This window comes from Diachasma alloeum, unplaced genomic scaffold (genome assembly GCF_001412515.2).
Source record: "Diachasma alloeum isolate Michigan unplaced genomic scaffold, Dall2.0 Dall_scaffold_00216, whole genome shotgun sequence".
Classification (NCBI taxonomy): Eukaryota; Metazoa; Arthropoda; class Insecta; order Hymenoptera; family Braconidae; genus Diachasma; species Diachasma alloeum.
Window position 1 is genome coordinate 1408156 of NW_021680381.1, and position 22382 is coordinate 1430537.

At 37.9% G+C, this 22382-nt stretch overlaps 1 protein-coding gene across 1 annotated transcript in view; it reads right to left on the reverse strand.

Annotated features, from left to right (window-relative positions):
* Positions 1-22382, reverse strand: part of LOC107037288 (plexin-A2) — a 253208-nt gene that overhangs the window by 4581 nt on the left and 226245 nt on the right. Inside the window, exons 4-11 of the mRNA XM_015255757.2 lie at positions 9887-10624; positions 9645-9770; positions 7807-8480; positions 5445-6911; positions 3821-4034; positions 2664-2844; positions 1412-2122; positions 256-401 (exon numbers count right to left, since the gene is read on the reverse strand). Of these exons, the coding sequence (XP_015111243.1) occupies positions 256-401; positions 1412-2122; positions 2664-2844; positions 3821-4034; positions 5445-6911; positions 7807-8480; positions 9645-9770; positions 9887-10624 (4257 nt within the window). The remainder of the gene's footprint in view (positions 1-255; positions 402-1411; positions 2123-2663; positions 2845-3820; positions 4035-5444; positions 6912-7806; positions 8481-9644; positions 9771-9886; positions 10625-22382) is intronic.

Sequence of the window (22382 nt, forward strand, 5' to 3'; positions counted from 1 at the left end):
TACGAGTTCTTAAAAATTGGGGATAAATTCTTAAAAATTATGAAGAATTTCTAGAGGAAAATGAAAATGAATAATAATATATTGAGATATTATTATTAGCAGTTAATTTTTGATACATTTGCATATATTGCATTTTCATTGAACGTTTTTTTATCAGCAATTTTCGATATTTATGAGAATCAACACGAGAAAAAGTTGCACATAAATTCTTCTTGAAGGCTTTTTTTACACTTTTTTTTTCATTTTGATACTTACTCTTGACTCTTCAGCTAACATTGCGTTCATATCGTGATCAGATATTGCCGGCATGGTTTTAATATCCGAGTAGTAACGCTCTACCCACTCTTTGTACGCTGGAATGTCTTTTGCGTAAAGCAGCTTGGAACTCGGTGAGTCTTTGCCTGGAAAAATTTACAAAAATTAATCAACAAATTCGATAAAATCTCGAACATTCCTCATGCGCCAACCGAGCATTCCAATATTCAACAGTTTACAGTCCATAAAAAAAAGAATTCTCAAATCCCAGCGAAAATTTCAAGATTTTATTTCTCTCAATGTAATTACGCAAATCCCTCGTTTATGATATATTCTATAAAAAATAGCAACAGACCTTCCTGATGGGAAACTTCCCTATTTTCAAAAGCTCCCTTAATATTTCGTCCTAAAATCCGTCATTACAGGGATAACTGCATAATTTTCTCGACTTCCCATCGATTTTTAATTAAATTAAACATAAAAAATTTCAAACTTCGACAAAACATTTTAAATATCTCATCACAAGCATAATTCATCAATTGAGTTTTCAAAAAAACTGAATTGTTGAACAAATTTTTGAGAATGAATTCATCAATTTTTTATTTTCATAAAAAATAAGTAAGACAATTGCATGTTTTAATAAATGAGTATAATTATTATTGCTAATAAATTAGGACTTTGCTTCCATATCATAGTACTATCATCAATTGAAATGGCATCAAAATTTTGCGTATTATTTCGGTCTGATAGAATCAAGAGGGCATTGTCATCAATTTTTTGAGCCATGACTAATTACATTTTGATAACAATTTTTTGAGTGACCGCAAATCCAAACATTGGATTTTAATTGGTGTCAATAAATAGAGCTTATTAAAGTCTACATTCACCGAAAAATTCATGGAATTCGATTGATCCCTTGCAAGAAAATTTTGAAAAAAATGAAGAAAAAAGACCCCATTGAGTTACCCGTTTTAGAACATATATAGTTACCCAAAAAGTAACACAAAAAATGATAAATTTCAATTTGAGCGATTACAAAGCTGCCATTCTGAAGCCATCACAATCAACGCAAAAAAAGTGAGATGTGTTAATTTGACCCCTCGCCCTAACATCCAATCCCCAAAAAAATAATGAATAAATTAATTAATCAACTTACCTAGCCTATGATCCGACGTCGAACAGCTATCCATAAACGTCTGTGCAACAACAGAGAGACAGGAATCCACAATATTCGACTTGTGTATATCAAACACAAAGTTTGGATTTTTAATGAGATTGACCCAAAACCTGAGTGGAAGTGAATTGCTCTTCCACGTGTGTACAACCTCGGGATCAGAGATGCCATGATGAATGGCTTGATCATCGAGGAAATCAAACATGTATTTAATGGCTAGTGGCAGTGCAGATCCACGATGTGCAGTACTGAATATTGTTTCAAAAAGATCATCGACGAATTTTTGGAGTGTACCCTTGGTGGCAAGTAACCTCGTCAGATAGATCTCCGAGACCATCTTGTTGCCGCGTTCACCCTCCTTCTGGGCATCTGTATCGTGATGCTTCACCAGATGCCAAACCTTGAGCCCCCCATCGTGATCGTGATTGAGGGGCGATGTGGCACGTGACAATGGCGGACTCGCTGAGCTAAATTTACTTAGATTGAGCGTTTCGTACTTGTGTGATTTGTCAGTTTTCTCTGACAATATCGAAAGATTGTAGATGGATGATTGTTTTGAGACTAAACTCAGTGATGCACCGTCTGGCACTCTGTAGTGATTCAGAGTATTTCGTTTTTTCCATTCACCCTCTGTCTTCGTTGTCGTGTCCTCGTCGTAGAGGATCAGTCTTCCTGATGCACCTGTTCGCCATTCTGTAATCAAATTGGAGATGTTTATTGCAAGGACTTGGGACGAATGAGGGGGAAATGGGGGAAAAATTTGGAGGATAATTCCTCAAGAGACCTTTTGTTATGACCCCCGATATCCTCCACAAAAAAGATCTCAGAAATTCTTTTAAACTTCTGTTTATTCAAGATAATTACAACTTCTTGAAAGAATCATAAAGACTGAAATATTTAAATTAGGAGTTTCATTATCCAGTTAATTACTAAAAACCCACTAGATTTGCAGACAAAAAGTGTCAGAAGATTTATTTAAAGTCCAACATGTCCCCCGCAAAAAAATGACTCCTCATAAAATCTCTTGAGCCATAAAATCTCTTCATCCCAAGAAATTTGCAAAAAACACATGAAACCCATTCCACACTGATTTAATTCCACCACTCGACCCCTGACTCCCAATCACTCACATTTTCTCCCTCGAACAATTCAACAAGTTCATGATCAATAAAAACAACTTCCCTGTTCCCTTAATGACTCCATTCATCCCCTAAAAATGAAAAAATCCACTTACCGAGGTCAAGATCCTCTTTTCTCGGCCGTTGGCTGTACGGAGTGGCACGATAAATAGTGTCTAATGCCTTCTCCTTCACTTGAGAAATTGTGTCACAGTCAAGTAGCTTGACTGGCACATTCTCCGTTGTAGGATCAAGATTGCTGAACACCGTCTGCTGAGCAATTGTCACGAAGACAGTCTGCGAAAAGTAAAATACACCGTACAATCTCCCATCTCAATCATGTACTTAGAGAGAAAATAAACATGTTCTCGAATAAGTCTTGTTTGAACCGAGAAAATCGCACGTTGAAAATATCTAAGAATGGACATTCTCCTACTGAACATTTCACAAAATGCTCAATCAATAATCAAATTAGAATGAATCTGGAATATTATATTCAGAATTGTTCGACTCCATAAGCTGGTCCCTCTTTGGAAAATGGAATAACCGTAATTTCAAATCTATATTTCACCGAAGACGAATTGAATGAGTTCAATTGTCGTTTTAAGAAATTTTTTTTGTGTTTTTCATATGACCTTCCGCAAAATTAATTATATGAAATTCGAAATCACTCAATTCCTTATGTTAAATAAAAAAAGAATGTTATTTAAAACTGAAATCTTCATAATATTTCATGTCTACACTATTTATTTAAATCAACACGGATGAAAAAATTTAATAGAAAAACCTCGAAAAAAGCGATTTTGGTAGACAATTCTATTGCATTTCTATTGATTTTTCTATACAACTTATTCTATTGAAATATTTTCTATCGAATTTCCTCGGCTCAAATGTGCTAAGTTTTTTGTTTGATTTTCTTGCTGAGAAGAGAAGAAAATAGAATGACAGCCACTTAGAGAATTAATGCCGAGGAAATTTCTGCAGAAAATATCTGAAGATAATAACTTATAACTTATGTAGAAAAATCTAATTCTATTAACTTTTTCTATTAAACATTTTCGTGCGTAAAGAAGCCATTCTTAAAAAAATACTGAAATTTTCCATCAAATACTTGAAACCTGGTGCTTGAAAAATCTGGTGTGACCCCCCTTAATGTAATGTATGACCCCTATTATATACTAGAACCAGAACAAGTTCTTTCTTCTCTCAGTGTGAACTAATCAAGTACATGAAAAAAAAACTAAAAATAGAAATATATTCATCAACTACGAACCATTGGTTTAAAGTCAATAGACTGTCTTATGAGTTTCTCCTCTGAGAGTGAATAACGGGCTTCGGAGGAGATTGAATCAACAGGGCCCTTGTCAACCTGCTGCTTCATAGCACGGAACAGCATGTAGAGTGGCTCGCCAGCGCACTCTCGCATAAATTTGTACAAAAGAAACGTGAACCATGCGGATAGCATTTTTTCAGCCACACTCTCCGTTCTGAAAAAATCATGATAAATATACCGGTATATTCAATTTGTGGAGTTAATTAAATGTCTCCAGTCGTAACAACCTATTTCCCTTTTTCTACATTTTCGTTTTAATGTCACTGCGAAGTTAATAAAAGATCCGAGTTTTAAACATGACTGGGGAATTCGTAGTGAATAACAATTTGTCGGAAAAAGAGAATTATAATAATGGGAGATTATTTCATGTTGCATAACGATGCTCTAGAGAAAGTCGAGAATTGCGAAACAATTGGGGAAAATTCAATTAAGATTGTCTCTCTGGGGAATTAGTTGGTTAAAACGTTTGAGAATGAAGGAAGAACTTGGGAGTGGAGTGCTTGAAGGATCAAGTCAAGTTTGGAGAGGATAAGTTGGGATTAATATCTTCAAATCCGGGGAAATCGGGACTTTTTTCATTAGAACTTTTCTTGTATTCTTCAGATGATTCTTTTTTTATTGAATAGAATCATGAAGCACTAAAATTGGAGGAAAAATACTGAATACGTATTGTTTTCTTTTGTAAAAATGAAGATAAATTCTATTAAATATCTATTGGATTTCTATTAAAATGCTATAAGAACTTACATTTATTGCTGCAGATAGATCAGATTAGAATAAAGTTTTTTGTACGAATTAATCTCTTGGGATTTTTTCTATGGAAATTCAGGGATCTAAATCCTCTGAGTTTTTTCACCTGTATCATTTGTCAATTTTTAAAAATCGAATATGCATTGTTAAACCTGCGTATTTTCCAATTGAATGTGACCAGAGAAATGATTCATTTGAATTTCAAAAACTATTATTTAAATCAAATAAATGAGTTTATTCAGATTACTCATAATAGAGCTTTTATTCGAACATAAGCTCAATTTTTATTGGCATTTTTATTCGCATTAAGGATATCCAAGTATATTTTGCAGTTTGGTACAGACCGCACTATAGATTCTAGCATTTTTAATTATCAAATTTGTCAATGAAATTGCGTGAGAAAAATTTGAAAAAAATCATAAACACATTTTGCCCAGAATTATTGGTTTTTTAAACATTCTTTGTTTATAAATAAATAATTAAAACTATCCAAACCTTCGGAAACCTTATTTTTTTAGGTACGATATGGATTCAAATATCAAATAAGTAAGAATCAAATAAGTAATTTCTCTGCGCAATAAGATCTCAGAAAAAAACGTCTGGTGTTTCTATAAATTTTCTTCACATTTTCAGTCATTTGTTCCTCGTTACTTTTGAATTGTTCATCTTACTATTTATTTATTTCACGAATTGTTCATCGTAATGTAAAAAACCATGTCTAATCATCCTCCCCAAATTGTTCCCAGCATCAAGAACAATTCCATGCAAAATCTAAAATCACCCGCAATGAAAAACATATAATAATAAATCTTACCTCCTCAGCAATAATTTCGGATGACTTTTGCCCTCCATGCACTTCTCAATAAGCTCAGCAAGCAAAGTCTTCAGAATATCAGTGCAGTACTCCATCTTACTCTGCAGCGTAACCATGATCAAACTAGCGACATTGACCCTATCCCTCATCGAGAAGTACCGATTGCTCTCGAGAGTCCTCACAAACAGCAGCAGAAACGTCTTATGCATAATGAGCTGTCCAAAGAGCCTCAGCCCCTTCTCCTTCCTCTGCAGCTCAGGTCTGTCCCACTGGAGAACAACATGATTATCCACATTAGGGAACAGAATCTTCATGGCATAAGTCCTGTAATCGAGGAATGGAATGCCACCGCTGGTGAGATCCCCAGTGAGATCAGTCATCTCAGTCTGCAATTCCGCGAATGCCTCCTTGCACTCGGCAGCAACTCTCAACTCAAGTATGTCCATCTGCTCCTGCATGTTCTTGAGGACTCGATTGCTCTCAGTCGACTTCCTCCTATAGGCGATCAAGAAGGCGATGAAGATGAACACGAGGATGATGATTGCAGCGATGACGCCGATGAGAGCAGGTCTGGAGAGGGGTCCGTTGAGTCCAGCGGGCAGAGCATAGCTCAGTTTCCCAATGTTGAACCTCAAGGTGTTTCCAACGATGACAATCACTTCAGGGAGTTCCTGCTTGTCAGGCAGCCCCTCAGCGCTCAAGGCAGGAGGCTGCGATGGAGGGGGTCTGCAGGTCAGCTGTTGCCTAGACAACGACGTCACATTGCAGTAGGTACTTCCAATCTGCACGATCACATCGGACTCCTGACACGCCCTGTCCAGATGCTGTCCGTTGATCGTCAAGTAGTCACTCTTGTAGTACTTGACTTCCTCATCGAACTCGTCGTAGATTGGATTTGGATACAGCAGGAAGTGATTGAAACCGTTTTGGGAGAGGTTCTGCACCCCAGTGACGTTGTCCATCCTGAAGCCGTACTCAAGGGCGAGGGGACGCTCTGCATCGAGGCCCACGTTCTCAGGCACTTCGATCGAGGGGGAACGACAGTCCATGCTCGTTTGACTCAGCACATCGCAACGGGAGACGAACATCTTCTCATCGTAGTACACGTACATCTGGGGATTCTGGATGTAGCCCAGGTTCTTTCCAGTGACCGAGATCTTGATTCCACCCGCTGGGATTCCCTTCGGGATCTTCATCTGTCCTGCGACTCCACTCTCCACTGACTCGATCGTCGGATCGTCGACGTACTCGAAGTAACCGTTGTAGGTTCGGTTTCTACCGTCGAACGTCATCAGGAGGGTTCCGTTTCGGTTTATGTTGCTCGCGGAGGTCATGCAGAGGGTTTCGTTGAACTCGGCGGATATCACTGAGCAGGCGAGCTCGTCAATCGTTACGCGGATTTCACTTCCCGCGTTCATGTACTTGCCGGTTATCTTTACGATCGTTCCTCCACTTCTGGGGCCGTATCTGGGGTGGGTTTAAAAACGAAAGTTTAGGGACGAGATTGCTTAAGAGGGGATTTGGAAATCTTTGGGGTATTCGGGACTAGGGGGGCTTCGCCCCCTGCTCGCTTCGCTCGCCAGAAGAATGATTATTTTGTCTCTGAATTAGGTATGCATTGAGACTTTTAAGACGAAGCGGTGGATCCTAAACCGTGACGCGTAATTATTTCTCTTACTTCTTGGGCCGTATCTGGGAGATGGACTTTTTTGTTAAGTTTAGGGAAGATGCAATTCAAAGCGGAATTAATAAATCTTTGGGTTATTCGGGATTATAGGGGCTTCGACACCTCCTCCCTTCGCTCGCCAGAAGAATGATTATTTTGTCTTCGCATTATGCATGCATGCATTGAGATTTTTAAGAGGAGGAGGTGGATTCCAAATCGTTACGTGTAATTATTTCTCTTACTTCTTGGGCCGTCTCTGGGGGATGCCCATTTTTGTTAAGTTTGGGGAAGAAGTAATTCAAGGGGGAATTAATAAATCTTTGGGTTATTATTGGATTCCACTTTCTCCCATCAATTCATATCTATTCCGATACCCATTTATGTGTGTGATAGGTAAGATATATTTCTGTAAATATATGAACGGAATGGAGGCTGAAACAAGACAATATGATACACCCTTTCGATTCCTTCTCCACATCTTATTATCTCTTTCATTATTTAGAATAAAATAAAAAAATTAAATGAAAATCTCTTTTTCGAAAAAAAGACTGCTATGTGTCACACCCACTTCTGTCAAATTCTACTAGTCGTGCGCTAACTGGGAGCGAGCGAAGCGAGTGACCTGCCTCTTATCTTTCATTTTACTTTCGCATAAATTGGTCATATTTTTAATGGAAAAATTGACTTCCTACATACCTAGGTGAGATATTATCGATCACTGGATCCACAAACTCGTAGTTTTCCTTAGACTGTCCTCTGTAGTTTTCGATCTTCACGATAACTGGCCCGACTTCCAGCTTCTTCGAGCCCGGCCCATCCACCCTACACGTAATCTGCTTCGTTCGAATGTAAAGTTGCTCGTAAGGTTGGCAAGGAACTCCAGCTACTGTCACTCCTGCGTAGATGTCGTTGAAGGTTTTACCGAGGTTTATGCCCCGAATTGTGACGTTTGTGTTGCCCTCCCAGGGTCCCATCATGGGCTCGAAGGAGTGGATCTCGGGATTCGGACAGGTTTGATTTCGATTCAGCCAGATTCCGGAGCCCCTGCCACACTGGTCTTTGACTTCGCATCTGTCTGTACTCTGGCACCAGCCACAGCCGTACTTCGGAGGGATTGCCAGGCACATTCCGCAGTTGTCTGCCATGTCTCGGCAGCGGTAGATCACCACGTGGATGTTGTCGGGGTTGTCCAGGGGTTTGGAGCCGCCCCAGATTACAGCGAAGGGGACGGTTATGTTGGGGGTTCGCGAGGTGTAGGAGAACTCCATGTCGTCGCAGTAGATTGTGTCGGCCAGGAGGCGAGCATTGACGCTCGTCACTCGGCCCTCGATGTTGAATTGACAGACGAATCGGGTTTGGATGATGAATTGCTGGAAAAGGTAGCGTGAATGGCTGAGATGTGGAAATCACCGTCATTTTGTGTTTGTTATATTGTAGCGCCTCGCTACGTACTATCTGAGGGACGACTATCGCATGGCTCACACACACTCAGAGGACTCACGCGCACCTCTGAGGTTCCGAAATCCCGACTATCTGAGTTAGTCAGTGTTGGAGACTATCCGCGTACTCGAATCGTGTTACTTCACAATTCATAGTTACCATCACTTGTGTATATTTCTCTCTAACGCTTCGGCGAATAAACTAGTTATACGGGGTGTCCTACGGCCGATCCTTTTCATTCGAGGGTATTGAAGAGGGTGCTTTTTGAAGTGGAAAGTTTCCCATTAGGAAAGACATTATTACGACCGGTATATTCATACTCTACGTTATCCCCGGGCTATCCACACGATCAAACCTTAGATGTTTTTAAGGTATGAATTTTATGGAAAGCAGGACGCTATATGCTATCCTTCAATTTTCCGAACCTCTATACAGCGAGGGAAACAATCAAATAATTATCAATGCACAAATTAAAAAATTCGGAGGCACACGGACTTGAACTCAAGTGGGGTATGTGTGGAAAGTTTCCCCTGTCACAAACTTTTTGCACATCTCCAATTGTCTCCTTAATGTCAAATTTCGAAACGTCCGTTGTTATGTTTTTTAAGCCGCTAAAAAAGGTATAACTGAATTATTTATTTCAAATCATTAAAATGTTGTTGAAATAAATACACGAATTGATGAATTTATAACAAAAGTATTATTGAAATGAATAGAAAATTTCAAATAGTTTTACATGACGTAAATCCGTTATTTCTCGATGAATTTAATATTCTAAAAGATTGGAGATTTATATAGATGATGAATGATAAAAGAAGAAAAGTTCCTGACACATTGACGGCATGAATAAAGCAGAAGATTTGTCTCCATCCGATTTCATCAACTACAAAGTAAGACGTTTGACATTTTCCCTCCCACCCTTCCTCCCCAGATGTTCCCAAAATGATCAGTATAAAATACTCAGTCCTCCGTGTTTTCCCCTTCACATCAGATCAGAAACTTCCAACGACTACCGAGCAAAAAAATGATTGAATCAAGAACTTCTACTTCCCCAAACTCCCTCCAAAAACAAACCCAAAGGAGAATTCACTCACCCCTATGATATGAACTTTAACCCGAATAGGTTTTTTAATTCCCGAAGACACAAGAATCTCCTGCGAGTCGGTAGCATTTATCGTCGGGCAGAATGCAGGTCCACTTCTGTAACTCGGTCCCATCCTCTGTGAACAAACAATCCGAGAATTCAATGAAACTTGTTCCCTCCCGGCAAAAAAGAAACGTTCATTCATTGTCCAGTGAAAAATTCAATTAAAACTTGGATTAAGACGACACATACACTGACTCCAGTGACGAGTATGTCATTACGACAATTGGCGGCTGTGTCGTGGGTGCACCTGTGTCCATCGACACACCAATCACAGGGAAAGCTCGATGAGACGCACTCCGTGCACGACGAGTAAGTGTTGCAATCGAAAAAGGTAAAATTGGTGGCGACAAGATCAGGCCCATTGGTCATTCTGACGGACAGTTTAGCTGTGAAGTGATGATGTCCAGCTGGTATCGACGGCAGTAGATCAGTCCTAGGTGTTGTGCAATTGACCCCATACGATTTCCGCGTGGCATTGGTGATAAGTGTCTTATCGAGGGCCGAAAACGCGCAGAGGAAATCTCCATTCAATGTCGGCAGATTATCAATGACAAGATCAAGAGTTCTGGCTGTCGTTTTCTGGAGCTGATCCGGCGTTACAGTTGTTATCGTTGTGCACTTGCCACTCTTGTAGCTTATCCAGTAGAGTGGGTCGTTGGCAGCGTCCTGACAGTCACTCCGGAGATTACACTTGTTCTCCAGTGAGCACCAGCCGCAGTAGGGATCCTTGGCGCCCAAGCAATCCCAGCAGGTTTTATAAACTGAGCATTCCTGCACCTTCACCTTTGATACTTTCTTCTCGGTTAGCACATAGAGATGCATCGGTGGCTGCTGAGAGTCGAAGAGGAGGTCAGGGTTCACGGGTGAGTCAGCGTCAATCTCCAGGTCACCGTACTCCTGGGCACCGCTTGCACTCTCAACTACGACCTGGAACAGAGATCAGATGTGGGGGTTAATCAAAAGGGTAATGCGAAAATTCCGATGGTTATTTCGTGGGATTTATTCGGTAATTGGGGGGCTTTATGGAGGCTCAGGGGAAATTGAGAAATTCGAGGTCAGTCGTTTTTTATTATTGAGTATTGCGCAACATTGGGAGGATATATCTTGAACAGGGGGCCTATTCTCAAAATATTTCCGTGCACGGAAGTGGCTTCGTAGACGAATTCCGTGTAGGAATCATACAGGCGTTCCGTCAACGGAGTCGATTCCGCGCACGGAAATATTTCGAGAATAGGCCCCCAGGTGGGTCTAGAAAAAAGTGTCGAGATTTTTAAACATTGTTTTTGCTTCCGAAGGAAGCTTTGTAATCGTTTAAATCATAGTGATAAATGAGAATGTATTCGGGTTCCGTGAGGCGCAAACGTTCGGAGATTTAAGCCATTGATAATAATTTACTTCTCTCAAATAAATGCAGTTTGCATATTAGGAAACTTTTCTTTGTGTTGAGAAATTCGAGATGATTTTTTTATTATCAAGTATTGCTCAATATTTGGAGAATATATGAGGGCATCTACATGAAAAGGGCCCACTTGGTCGGTTTGGAGTTACGTATATTCCGGTAATCTTAGTGAGATTCCTCACATTTTGAGCCCAAAATTAACACGATAGTATGAAAAATTACGTCGGTATAGAAAATGAAAAAATCAGTTTAACATTGATTTAAATAGAAGGTGTGAACACAAAAACGTGAATATCTCGCAAAATAAATGCGACAAAGTGGGCCCTTTTCACGTGGACGTACACATATCTTAAAGTAATGGGCCTAGGAAAAAATTCCGAGAATTTTTTTATTGTTTTTTACTTTCTTTTAAAAAGCAATCTTCACCTGGGGAAACGCTTTATTTGAATTGAATAAATAGCTTCCAAGTACAAACAAATGTTCCTCCGATCCCAATGAAGATTTTATTAATTAAAAATCGAATTATTATTTGGACGGCAAACAGAACGAATTTATCGGAAAGTAATGATCGTTTATTTGTTTCTATTCATAAACAGTTTATTTATTTGAAATGAATAACTGTCTATTTCATATAATTGATTCGTCATTTCCATAAAAAATATTGTTACTTATTTGGTAGAATTTATTGGTTGATTGAGGGTTTTTATGATGAAATTGAACAATTATGTCCTTTAATTTCCCAATTTTCTTTCAATTTTTCTATTACCAAGTATTTCTCAATATTTGGATTGAAAGAACTACTCGAACTTATCAATTTCTATCAAAAATACTGTTGAAATCAATCCAAAAATTTCAAACGAAGAGTTTTATTTGAATCAAATACGAAATCTTTGCAAAACTATTATCAAATTCCCCATTTTCCCCAGTCTACACTGATTCAACTACTTTGCAATATATCATTATCGGAAATCGGTTGAACTCCCGTCACAAAAATTCAATATCCCCATCTGGCGTAACGTCCAGGTGTTTCCTTAAAAAAAAAATCATTTCCTTTCTTCGCCGATCATTTTTATTCCCCTTTTTCCATCAATTCTATTCATACACTATCATTATTCATCCAGAAAAGACACGAATAATATCGTCGTGCAAATGACTGTGCAACAGGTCCACCACAAGAAGTGATCGATCAAGCGTGTCTAGTCGAATAATCTTTAGAAATGAAAATAGATAAACATGGTAAACATTGGTAAATGTTTATATTCATAATTTCTCCAGCGATACAGAACAATTTGTATAACTCTGGCACCGTGTGACCCAAGTAAAAACAGCACAACTGATGCATACAGTTGGACGAGTTGTGCTGGAGAAATGGTGAATAAAAAATTATGGAGATAGACTTGCTCAATCATAACGGTATTTATTGGCAGGAGAGACAAAGAGGTTTTCTGGTATAATGGCGCACTCGGGGAATGGGTTACATGGGATGGAGTTTCGTAATAGTTTGAGATTTGCCATGTCGAGCATATCTTTGGTGATGCTGGGAATAAGAGGAGACAAAAGCCAACTGGGAGAGCCGATCGATTCTGGGTGAGGGCTGGTGTGTATGGGGCCTTTACAGTGTGTCGACTTTGGGGGGTGCATTCATACCAATGGCGATGGAATCCTCACGGGTGGCCATTTCATTTTCGACACTGGTTGACGCCCTTGTGGCTTTCATTCGTACTTATAGAAAAGTTTCCCATTCAGTGGACACTGCTGCAGGGAAGAATGGAGGTGAAACTTTGGGTTTTGACAAATTAATTGTCCCTGATGGGATGGAGTTTTTTTGGGGCAGGGCTTTGTGGGGGTTCCAGAGGTGTTTTGCAAATAATGGAATCGGCGGGTGAATGCTCGGGACGAATCGATTTTTCAGGGCTTCTTTTAGGGGGGAGATTGTCGCGAAATGGGAGAATTTGGGAGTGATGTTTTTTGCTTCCGAATGGAAGCTTTGTAATCGTTCAGATTTAAGTTTTGGGTTTTGTCGGTTATGTCGACCCAGTATGATTCAATAAAAATCTCATGAGAGTGACATTGAATCGAATTTAGGGATAAAATGTTTATAAATCTCAAGTAGAATTCGCGGACATTCAGGGGTTTTCAGTGGGAGTGAGATGGAAATTTCGCGACTTTTTTGAATTTTCAGTGGAATTCCAGTTTTTGCCTGAATTTTCCTGATTTTTTTGAATTTTCACAGAATAATTGAACTGATAAATCAAGTATTTTATTGATTTTCAGGTCATTTGCACAGAAAATCAAGAGAATGTTTGATTTTTCAATGACAAGATTTCCTGAAATTTCAGTGGAACTTGAACACGATAAAAATTTCCGGAATTTGGAGCGGAAAATCCGAAAGAAAATTTGTAACAATGCATTTTTATTTGATTTAAAAAGCCATTTTCCTGGGTGTTGACGGAAACTGTCCATTTGAAAATTGAAACCATTTAACGTTAGAAACAATAACAAATTCAGGGGGAATTTGGTCCGGAAAATTAGAACAATAGAGTCCAACAACGTTGAAAATTCAATTGCAATTCCCAATGGTTGACACACCGAAATAATGCAACGGGAGGGTAATACAAACGAGCGTCAAATCGATTCGCAATAATTTGTCGGAGCTGGGTCAACCTGTCTGAAAGTTGCTGGTTAATATATTGCCATTGCATTGTATCGACATTGGAGGCCTGCGTCGCATGAACACGAGCATTACGTATGATAACCCGGGATGTGTACGAGTGAGTATTGAATTGGAAACCTCGGTTCACTCCTGTTGCCGAACTGCTTCACTCGAGTTTTGATGCTGTGACTCATCCCGGAAATGAGATAATAGTGTAACGAGTCTATGGAGTCATACAATGAGCCGTCAACCGTTATTTATCCTTTATGATCGCATTCATACTGCATTGATTTCATTCAACTTGAGAAATAGACTGCAGTTTAAATTAATTAAGACGGTTATGATTGAGATTAATGACTCCACATTTTTCTCAAGACGAATGATTTTGAGAAATTGAATATTGAAAGAGTTTATTGAGCTGATATCTCTTGAGGGGAGAGAATTAGAAGAAAATGTTATTAGAGGTTTTTCGTGGGGAATTTCTAGTACTACAGAAAAGATTTATGACATTTTTTTTCTAGATTCACTAGTTTCTGAGAAATTTGGGAAATAATAAGTGGAGATTTTTCTGTCTCATCTGCTTTTGTTAATTTTCAAGTGAAATGATCTCGGATTTGATTGATGATGAAACCAATTGGAAAAAAAATTTTATGAAATTTTTTTTCAAATTTTTCAACTGTAAGAAGTTAAATTTCATTTCCCAAGCACATCCCAAGAATTATTGAATCACTCTAGAATTCTTTTATGATCGCATTCATGTTGTATTGATTTCATTCATCTTGAGGAATATACTCGATTTTTAATTAATTCAGACGGTTATGATTGAGATTAATGACTCCACATTTTTCTCAAGACGAATGATTTTGAAAAATTGAATATTGAAAGAGTTTATTGAGCTGATATCTCTTGAGGGGAGAGAATTAGAAAAAAATGTTATTAGAGGTTTTTCGTGGGGAATTTCTAGTACTACAGAAAAGATTTATGACATTTTTTTCTAGATTCACTAGTTTCTGAGAGATTTGGGAAATAATAAGAGAAGATTTTTCTGATTCATTTATTTTCGTTAATTTTCAACTGAAATGATCTCGAAAATTATTGATGATGAAAGAAATCAGAAAACATTTTTTTCATTAATTAACTCTACATTTTTCTCAAGAGGAATGATTTTGAGAAATTGAATATTGAGACAGCCAATTATGCAAATATCTCTCGAGGGAAGCGGCTTAGAGGAAAATGTCATAAAAACTTTTTGGTGGGTAATTTCTAGCACTACAGAAAACGCTTATAACATTTTTTTCTAAAACCACTAGTTTCTGCGATATTTCCGAACTAATGAGTGAAGATTTTTTTTGATTCATTATTTTCCGGTACTTTTCAATCAAAATTATCTCCGGAACGATGGATGATACAAAAAACGTCCGAAAGTATTTTCAGTAAAAAATTGTATGCCCTACAAACGAGTTTATCTGACATTCTACCCTCAACCCACTATTTCCTGTGATATTCGCGAAATAAACTGTTAAGAAATTAATTCCATTTCCGGCGCAAATTATTTTATGACTCTACAATTCTTTTATGATCCCAGGAGAATGAGATGAACTCATGATTAAATTCACTCCCATGTGATCCCCATAAAGCCTCCATTAAATCCCTAACTGCCCCATTTGTCCAGCCAACACAAGAGTGAATGAGAATAAAAAAAATTAGACAACAATGAAAACAATAATAAATAACAATCGCGTGACGAGGTATCATAATGGGCCTGTGGTTTTATATCATAACTCCGGTCTCACGCCGCGCTCAAAGTTATCCGATTTCCATTCCACTGGCCCACCCTGTTAAATGCCATAAAAAACACACGAATTTCCACACCGAAACAACAATAAAATCATTTTCGTGATCTAATTCATCTCATTTCATTTCTGCTTCTCTGGTTTTCTTTATTCATCCAAAGGTGAGACTAGGTGTGTATCGTTTTGTCTCGTAATAAATGTGCATGTGGGTCGGTGTGGGTGGGGATTGTGGAATGCGATGGACTTTAACAAGATGGGCGAGGGGGGCTGGAGGTTGAACACCCGGGGGAGGGGGAGGGGGGGGTGGAAAGGAGTTGCCCGCGGGGCGAACGATCGAACTCTCATCGTGCGAAAGGTCAAGATCGAGAACAAAGGGAGATATCTTGAGGGAAGACTTCATGATCCCTCGGATTCCCGAGAATCAGTGCTGAAATTACGAGAAAAAACATTTCTGGAGTTGAGAATAGTTTTCTTTGCTCAGGGGTATCCGAGTACTTCGCCTTTTTTTCTGGTTAAATCGTCTTTAATGACACGCACAAGTAAATTTTTTAAATTTTACTCACGATGTCATTAGTTCGGATATAATTTTTCCGTATCATTCAAATCAGAGACGAGGATAGGCACATGTGTCAGACGCGCATGGGGACAAATGAGCGAGCGTAGGGACATGGGACTTTCCTCGTTTATGGACGATTATTTATTAAGAAATGGTAATTATCATGATTAATATAAGTGAACTCTAATTCTGAAGTTTTTACTTTCTGATATCAAATTTGAAGCACCGCATCTTTACACTCATTTCAATAGAAATATTGGACTGATCATGTGTTCACCTTAGCTACACGAGCGTACACGGAGAGAAATTTTTGATAAAAATTGTCCTACCGTTCTATTAAAGCGTATTATGAGTCATCGTTTCCTCATTTCTATCCGAAATTTAGTAAAAATTGATACATGATGATCAAATTTTATTCTACGTTAGAGAAATTTTATCCTGATAAAAATAATAATTACGGTGCCGGTAGAGTAAGAATTACTGTACCGGTAGGGTAAAATTTACCAACTGTTCTAGAATTTTCGTTGTTCTCTACATAAAAATTATTGGACTGGAAGGGTAAAATTTATTATGCGTCAGGATAAAAGTTCTCTAACGTTGAATAAAATTTGATCATCATATCAGGAGCGAAGCAGTAAACCGAGTCAAGTCGATTTTAACTGTTGGCCAGTTTTTGACGAATATCTCGGAATCTAAAAGAGATACAAAAATTTTTGTCATAACCTTTTTTGTAGAGCCAACTAAGGGTTACAAAAAAGGTCATGAGGAAAATGTAGCTATCTCTCTTAGATTCCGAGATATTCATCAAAAAATGGCCAAAAGTAAAAATCGACTTGACCCGGTTTACCGCTTCGCTATTGATATATTAATTTTTATTAAATTTCGGGATAGAAATGAGGAAACGATGACTCATGATACACTTTTATAGAACGGTAGGATAATTATTATCAAAAAATTCTCTCTGTGTAGGATCATTTACCTTAAAGGCAATACTATTAAGAAAGTGGAGTTATTCATGTTTGTTCATGTTTCATCGAATGGTATTCAATTCGCTTTTGTTTGCTAGACGGATTTCATGAAAATTCGACGCCAGACGATTGCGCGCATGAAAATCGCCTTACTTTCTCCATTCGTTCGAGGTATTCGCCATGTTCGAGTTCTCATTTTCGATTCGAGATATCACCATGCGTTTTCTTTAGAAAGGAAAGAAAGAACTCTCCGTGCATTCCCTCCATAATCGTATCTCCCTCGAATAAAGCATACGTATCTTGAAGACTTCGTTACAAACTCGAAGTAGCAGTAGTTTATCCATTTAATACCACGAAACGATTTCTTTAAAGCCAGCAAAATCCAGCCGTCAATCGACAACAAGTCTCTCCTATATCCTCCGATAATTAAGGCGTCCCACTGCGGAGTCGGCAAGTCGTGTATCGTTATTAATCGCCGCTGAGTTTTCGATAAAACGAAGAGAAATAGTTCAGCACATGCGATTTATTTTTCCACCGGGAGTGATTCTTCCTCGTTCATTCAATAGGCGCAGTCGAGGTAAATTAATACATCGGGAGTAATCATCGATGTTGGCTCAGGGAAGTGGAGAAATGTAATTTATTTTTACTCGTTAAAAATTATTAAAAATGTTTTAATTAACGGAGTAATTTATTTTAACAATCTCAATTATTTTCATTGATTTATTTGTCATTTTGGACATACATCGAAAAATAAAATATTCGCAGAGGAAATTTACTTAAAATAAGAAAGTTGCTTTTAAGGTGGAAAATTTATTACTGAAGAAATATTCGTGGGAAAGGGACTTCGACTTTTGATTACAGCACCTGTTCAATCGTTCGATGAGTTTTTCTCAAAAAATTCGATTTACAATGGAGTCCAAATTTTGAAAAATGCTGGAGAGGATATTAACAAAAAATGTGGAAGCACTTGTCCTAGAGATTTTCCATCACCACAAAAAATTTGTAACATTGTGACTCTATTTCTATTGTAAACAATTATTGCAATAATTTGATAATGCTCAATTAGTCAATACAGTACACTGTTAAAAAATTTTCACTGAAGTTTTCAGGCTTTAGTCTTGAAATATGAAACAAGTGACGGTTTCATTGAAATTTCAGGGAATTTTACCATTGGAAATTCGTAGTTTTCGTGGAAAATTCATAGAAATTTTAAATTTCAGTTAAATTATTCCATGAAAATTAATGGAAATTAGGAAAATTCAAGCAAAAATGTCCTTGAGCTTTCAATTTTTTGAAATTTCAGAGCAATTTCTTATTGAATTATCATGTTTACATTGAAAATTCATGGAAATTTCGGAATCTTCATGGTTCTTCCACTGAAAAATCAGGAATTTCCTTGAATTTTCAGGGAAACTTGAAATTTCATTGATTTTTTTCCGTTAAATTGAATTCAGTGTCATTTTCTGGAAAATTCAGTTAAATTTTTTTAACAGTGTACTAAAATGAAGCCATCCCCCTTAAGTCGATTTTGACTGATGGTCAGTTTTTCATTTCGCAAATATCCGACAACCCAATGATGAAAAAAAATCACAAAAGACCTTTTCTATAAATCTCAAATATTTCTAACAAAAACTTCCCGAAAACTCCCCTCAGCCCCCCTTCAAGACTTGTCCGTAGAAATAATCTGAGAATCAATTTCAGACGCATTCCCCACCTCTAATTAAATCAACTCCGCTCTCTTTTATTCTACCCCAACAGACATCATCAACTCAAACATGGAATCCAATTTCTCCTCTCAAAATCACTCGATCAAATCCCGAACTCCATCGACGAATTAAGTAAATAAAAAGAATCCGGAAAAAAGAGGTGAAAAAAAAATCTGGAAACTGCAAAGAGAATATTCGCCGAATTTGGGGGGAGGGGTCCGATGAGAGTGGCGCAGCTGCATGAGTAAAGTTTGCAGGATATACGGGCGTGCCTCACGAGTGGTGCCTATAGAATGGAATTGAGAGCGTCACGGCAGGGGAATTTCGTACGATGGTCCCTCTGACCCCCTTGGTACCGTGAACGAGATCGTCGTATGACCTCGTAACGATTTTCCACGATCACCCCTGCATGCACACATTCTCCAGATTTTGCAGCGCCGGTGTTTTTATTTTTTTTATGCTCCTCGTTCGTTGGGCTTTGTTACCATCGAGGAAAGTATTTATTTTATGCAAAACTGTATCAAATAATTTAAGCGGTTTAGACCACAATTACAATGCAACAACGGAATGGAGAGTGACATTTCTAGTGGAATTTCAATAAATCCCATCAGCGAAAGATGAATAAAGAAGTTAAGTTTCGGTTCAATTATTTAGTGAAAGCGAAGGAGCATAAGGAAAATAGAAGTGATTACAGTGGACTTCCCTTAGCTCTTACTATCCGTAGCTCGGGGGGCGTGTCCTAGCGGCGGGGAATGTGTCCCCCATAATTTTTAAAAATAGTAAATTGTTTTTTTTTTATTAAAAATCGCATCGACAACGAGGTCCTTAGCGACTTTATAAGAATTGGTACATATATTTTACATTATATGAGATGGCGTAGGTTCATTCTTTTTAAGAGTTTCATAATTTTATTTACATTCTTGTTGTCAAAATCGTGTTTTTCTCATTCGTTGGTGGTTGTTGCCATCAAGCAAGGTATTTATTTCGTGCAAGACTATGGGCAATATTTTTCATTTCGCACTTGAAACCCCCAAAAGAGTAAAAAAATTCATCAATCAATGTTTTCTAATAAAAATAGGAAACATCAATTACTCCATTTCGAAAACATTGATTTTGTTTCACTGCATTCCATTCATCAGCAATAAAAGCGACATTTTCCGTGGCTATTTTTCACGAGATCTCTCGAAAAAAACACACACAAAGTTTATAGAGAAGGTATTGAATTACGATCCATCGTAAAATGAATCCATCAAAATGAGTACATCTCCTTTATCTCATTGAAGTAAACAATTTTCTGTTGCATCCAGACTTCAATAAAGCCCATCGAGTTCTTGTTGATTGGTTTCATAATAAAATGAAAAAGCTCACTGGCGTTTGAAAATAAACATCGAAATGGACAAAGAGACTGACACAATGATTGTAGGGTCTCCATTGTCTTCCTAGTTTCAAAGAAATTCTTATCAAAGTTTCACTGCTCTATTTTTTTCGCTGTTCATATTATTAACATTGCCATTCAACCGTGCCCTGCACATCGTGTACTGTGCTTTCCTCGCTGGGTTCTCCAGTGTATTGACGTCTTGAAAGATGCTGCCGGGGTCAAATCAACCATCGTGACTCCTTTGAGCTATCACTCTCAGAAAGAAGGGAGTATTCCGGTTGTTTTCGTCTCTGACGCATTGATGCACGGAAAAAATTATTTGGTGAATTTCACCAACGGGCTAGTGGAATTCTCCAAATAGTTGTTGAATTTCACCGGTTGGCTAGTGGAATTCACCAAATAGTTGTTGAAAAAAATGTATTAGCAACCAGTTGGTGAATTTCAACAATTAGTAGTTAAATTTTTTTTCTCATCAATGTAATCTTTCTATGGTATAAACCTACGGAGTTCTCTCAGATCAAATGATTGTCGGGCAATGGATTATATTTTTCCTGCCAACAGTTGGAATTTCTGTAGGAATATTTCTGATGATCACGACAAAAATTCAATTTTTGTGAAAGATATTAAATGTCCTTCTATAAAGTTGGTTAATTTCCCTCAAGCAAATCTGTTCCACTCCATCAAATATTCTCACGTGGAACATATCAGTAGCGAAGTGGTAGACTGGTACAAGTCAATTTTGACTATTGACCAGTTTTCAATGAATATCTCGAAATCTAAGGGAGATAGCAAAATTTTTGTCATAACCTTTTTTGTAGAGCCGGAAGAGAGCTACAACAAATGTAATTACGAAAATTTCGCTATCTCCCTTAGATTCGGAAATATTCCTCAAAAATTAAACTGGGAGATGAGTCGACTTAAACCGTTTCACCACGTCGCTGCTGATATGGTTTTTCGGCTTGGTTGAGCTAATTTTTTCTCTCAGTGTGACTGGGTGAATCTCGGTCATCCTTAAACAGTTCTCTGTCGCCCTAGTGATGAAGGATTGCCATAAATATTAATAAACAATCCTTAATCGATCCCCCAATTCCCAGTTCAGTGGACCGAATCTTCCAGAGGAATCTATCTACCAATAGACTGTCTCGGGGAGTGAAAAGTTGGAGACACTATACCCAGTGTCAATTTCTCGGGGGCAAAAGAGGGTGGAGAGTGTGCCTTAATCGTAAATCCTTGAGTGCAATCGATACCGCTGCACATTTTCCCCTCCTGTCGTCGAGTCATTTTTTTTCCTAGCTTCTTAGACCCCTCGGGGCAACTCGAGAACTTCCTCTTGAGTTGCAGACTTGTCAATGTGTTAAAGGGTGTCGTTATAAGTTCACAGAATTCCTTTTTTACATGGAATTGAATTAAATTACCAGTCAAGTGCTGAACCGACATATTTTGTGTCGTTATTTTTTTTTGTTGATTCTGCGTTTATCTCGAGAATGAGGGATTTTAGAAAGAAATTTCTGAAGATATTTCTTGTAGGGAATCTGAAGGATTTTCCGGGTTTTCTGAAGGAGAGCTTCTCCGACATATTCTCAGGTACATTTTATCGAGATAATTGAAAGACTATTTTCCCATTTTCTAACGAAATGAAATGGATCAAATTAATCATTCTTTTCACATAATTAAAACATTTTCATTGGAATAAATCGTTGAGTTTATTATTCTCCGACAACAATATTGTCGAAAAAAAAAATTTTAAGATAAAAATCTCCTTGAAAGAAGTCAAAACCACAATCAATTACCTCTCGAACAATCTTTGGAATTATTCCACCGGACTGAATAATTCATTCCCCTGAAAACCGAAACATTCGGGTGTAAAGAATGCGCGAATCTCGAGCAAAAAACATAAAGGTCGAGCTTAAACCCGTTTTAAATACACCGAGAGGCTATTGTTTCGATCCCGAGTCCCCACCTCCTCTAATGAATTGCATTATTGGAAATCCGGCATATAAATAAGGTTACGCCATTAGCGATGGTCGACGGGTAATTGCTGGTATTATCTATCCACCTCCATCCCCTCTTCGCCAAACGGAAAAACCCATAAAATCGTCAAATTCTTTCATCATTAAAAATTATCTCTAATTTTTCTTCATGAAAGTAATTTGTTTCCAAAAGCGTAGATCAAAATGCAACAAGTTCAATAAAACTTACGTTATTTTTAGTGAATTTTCACCTGAAATATTG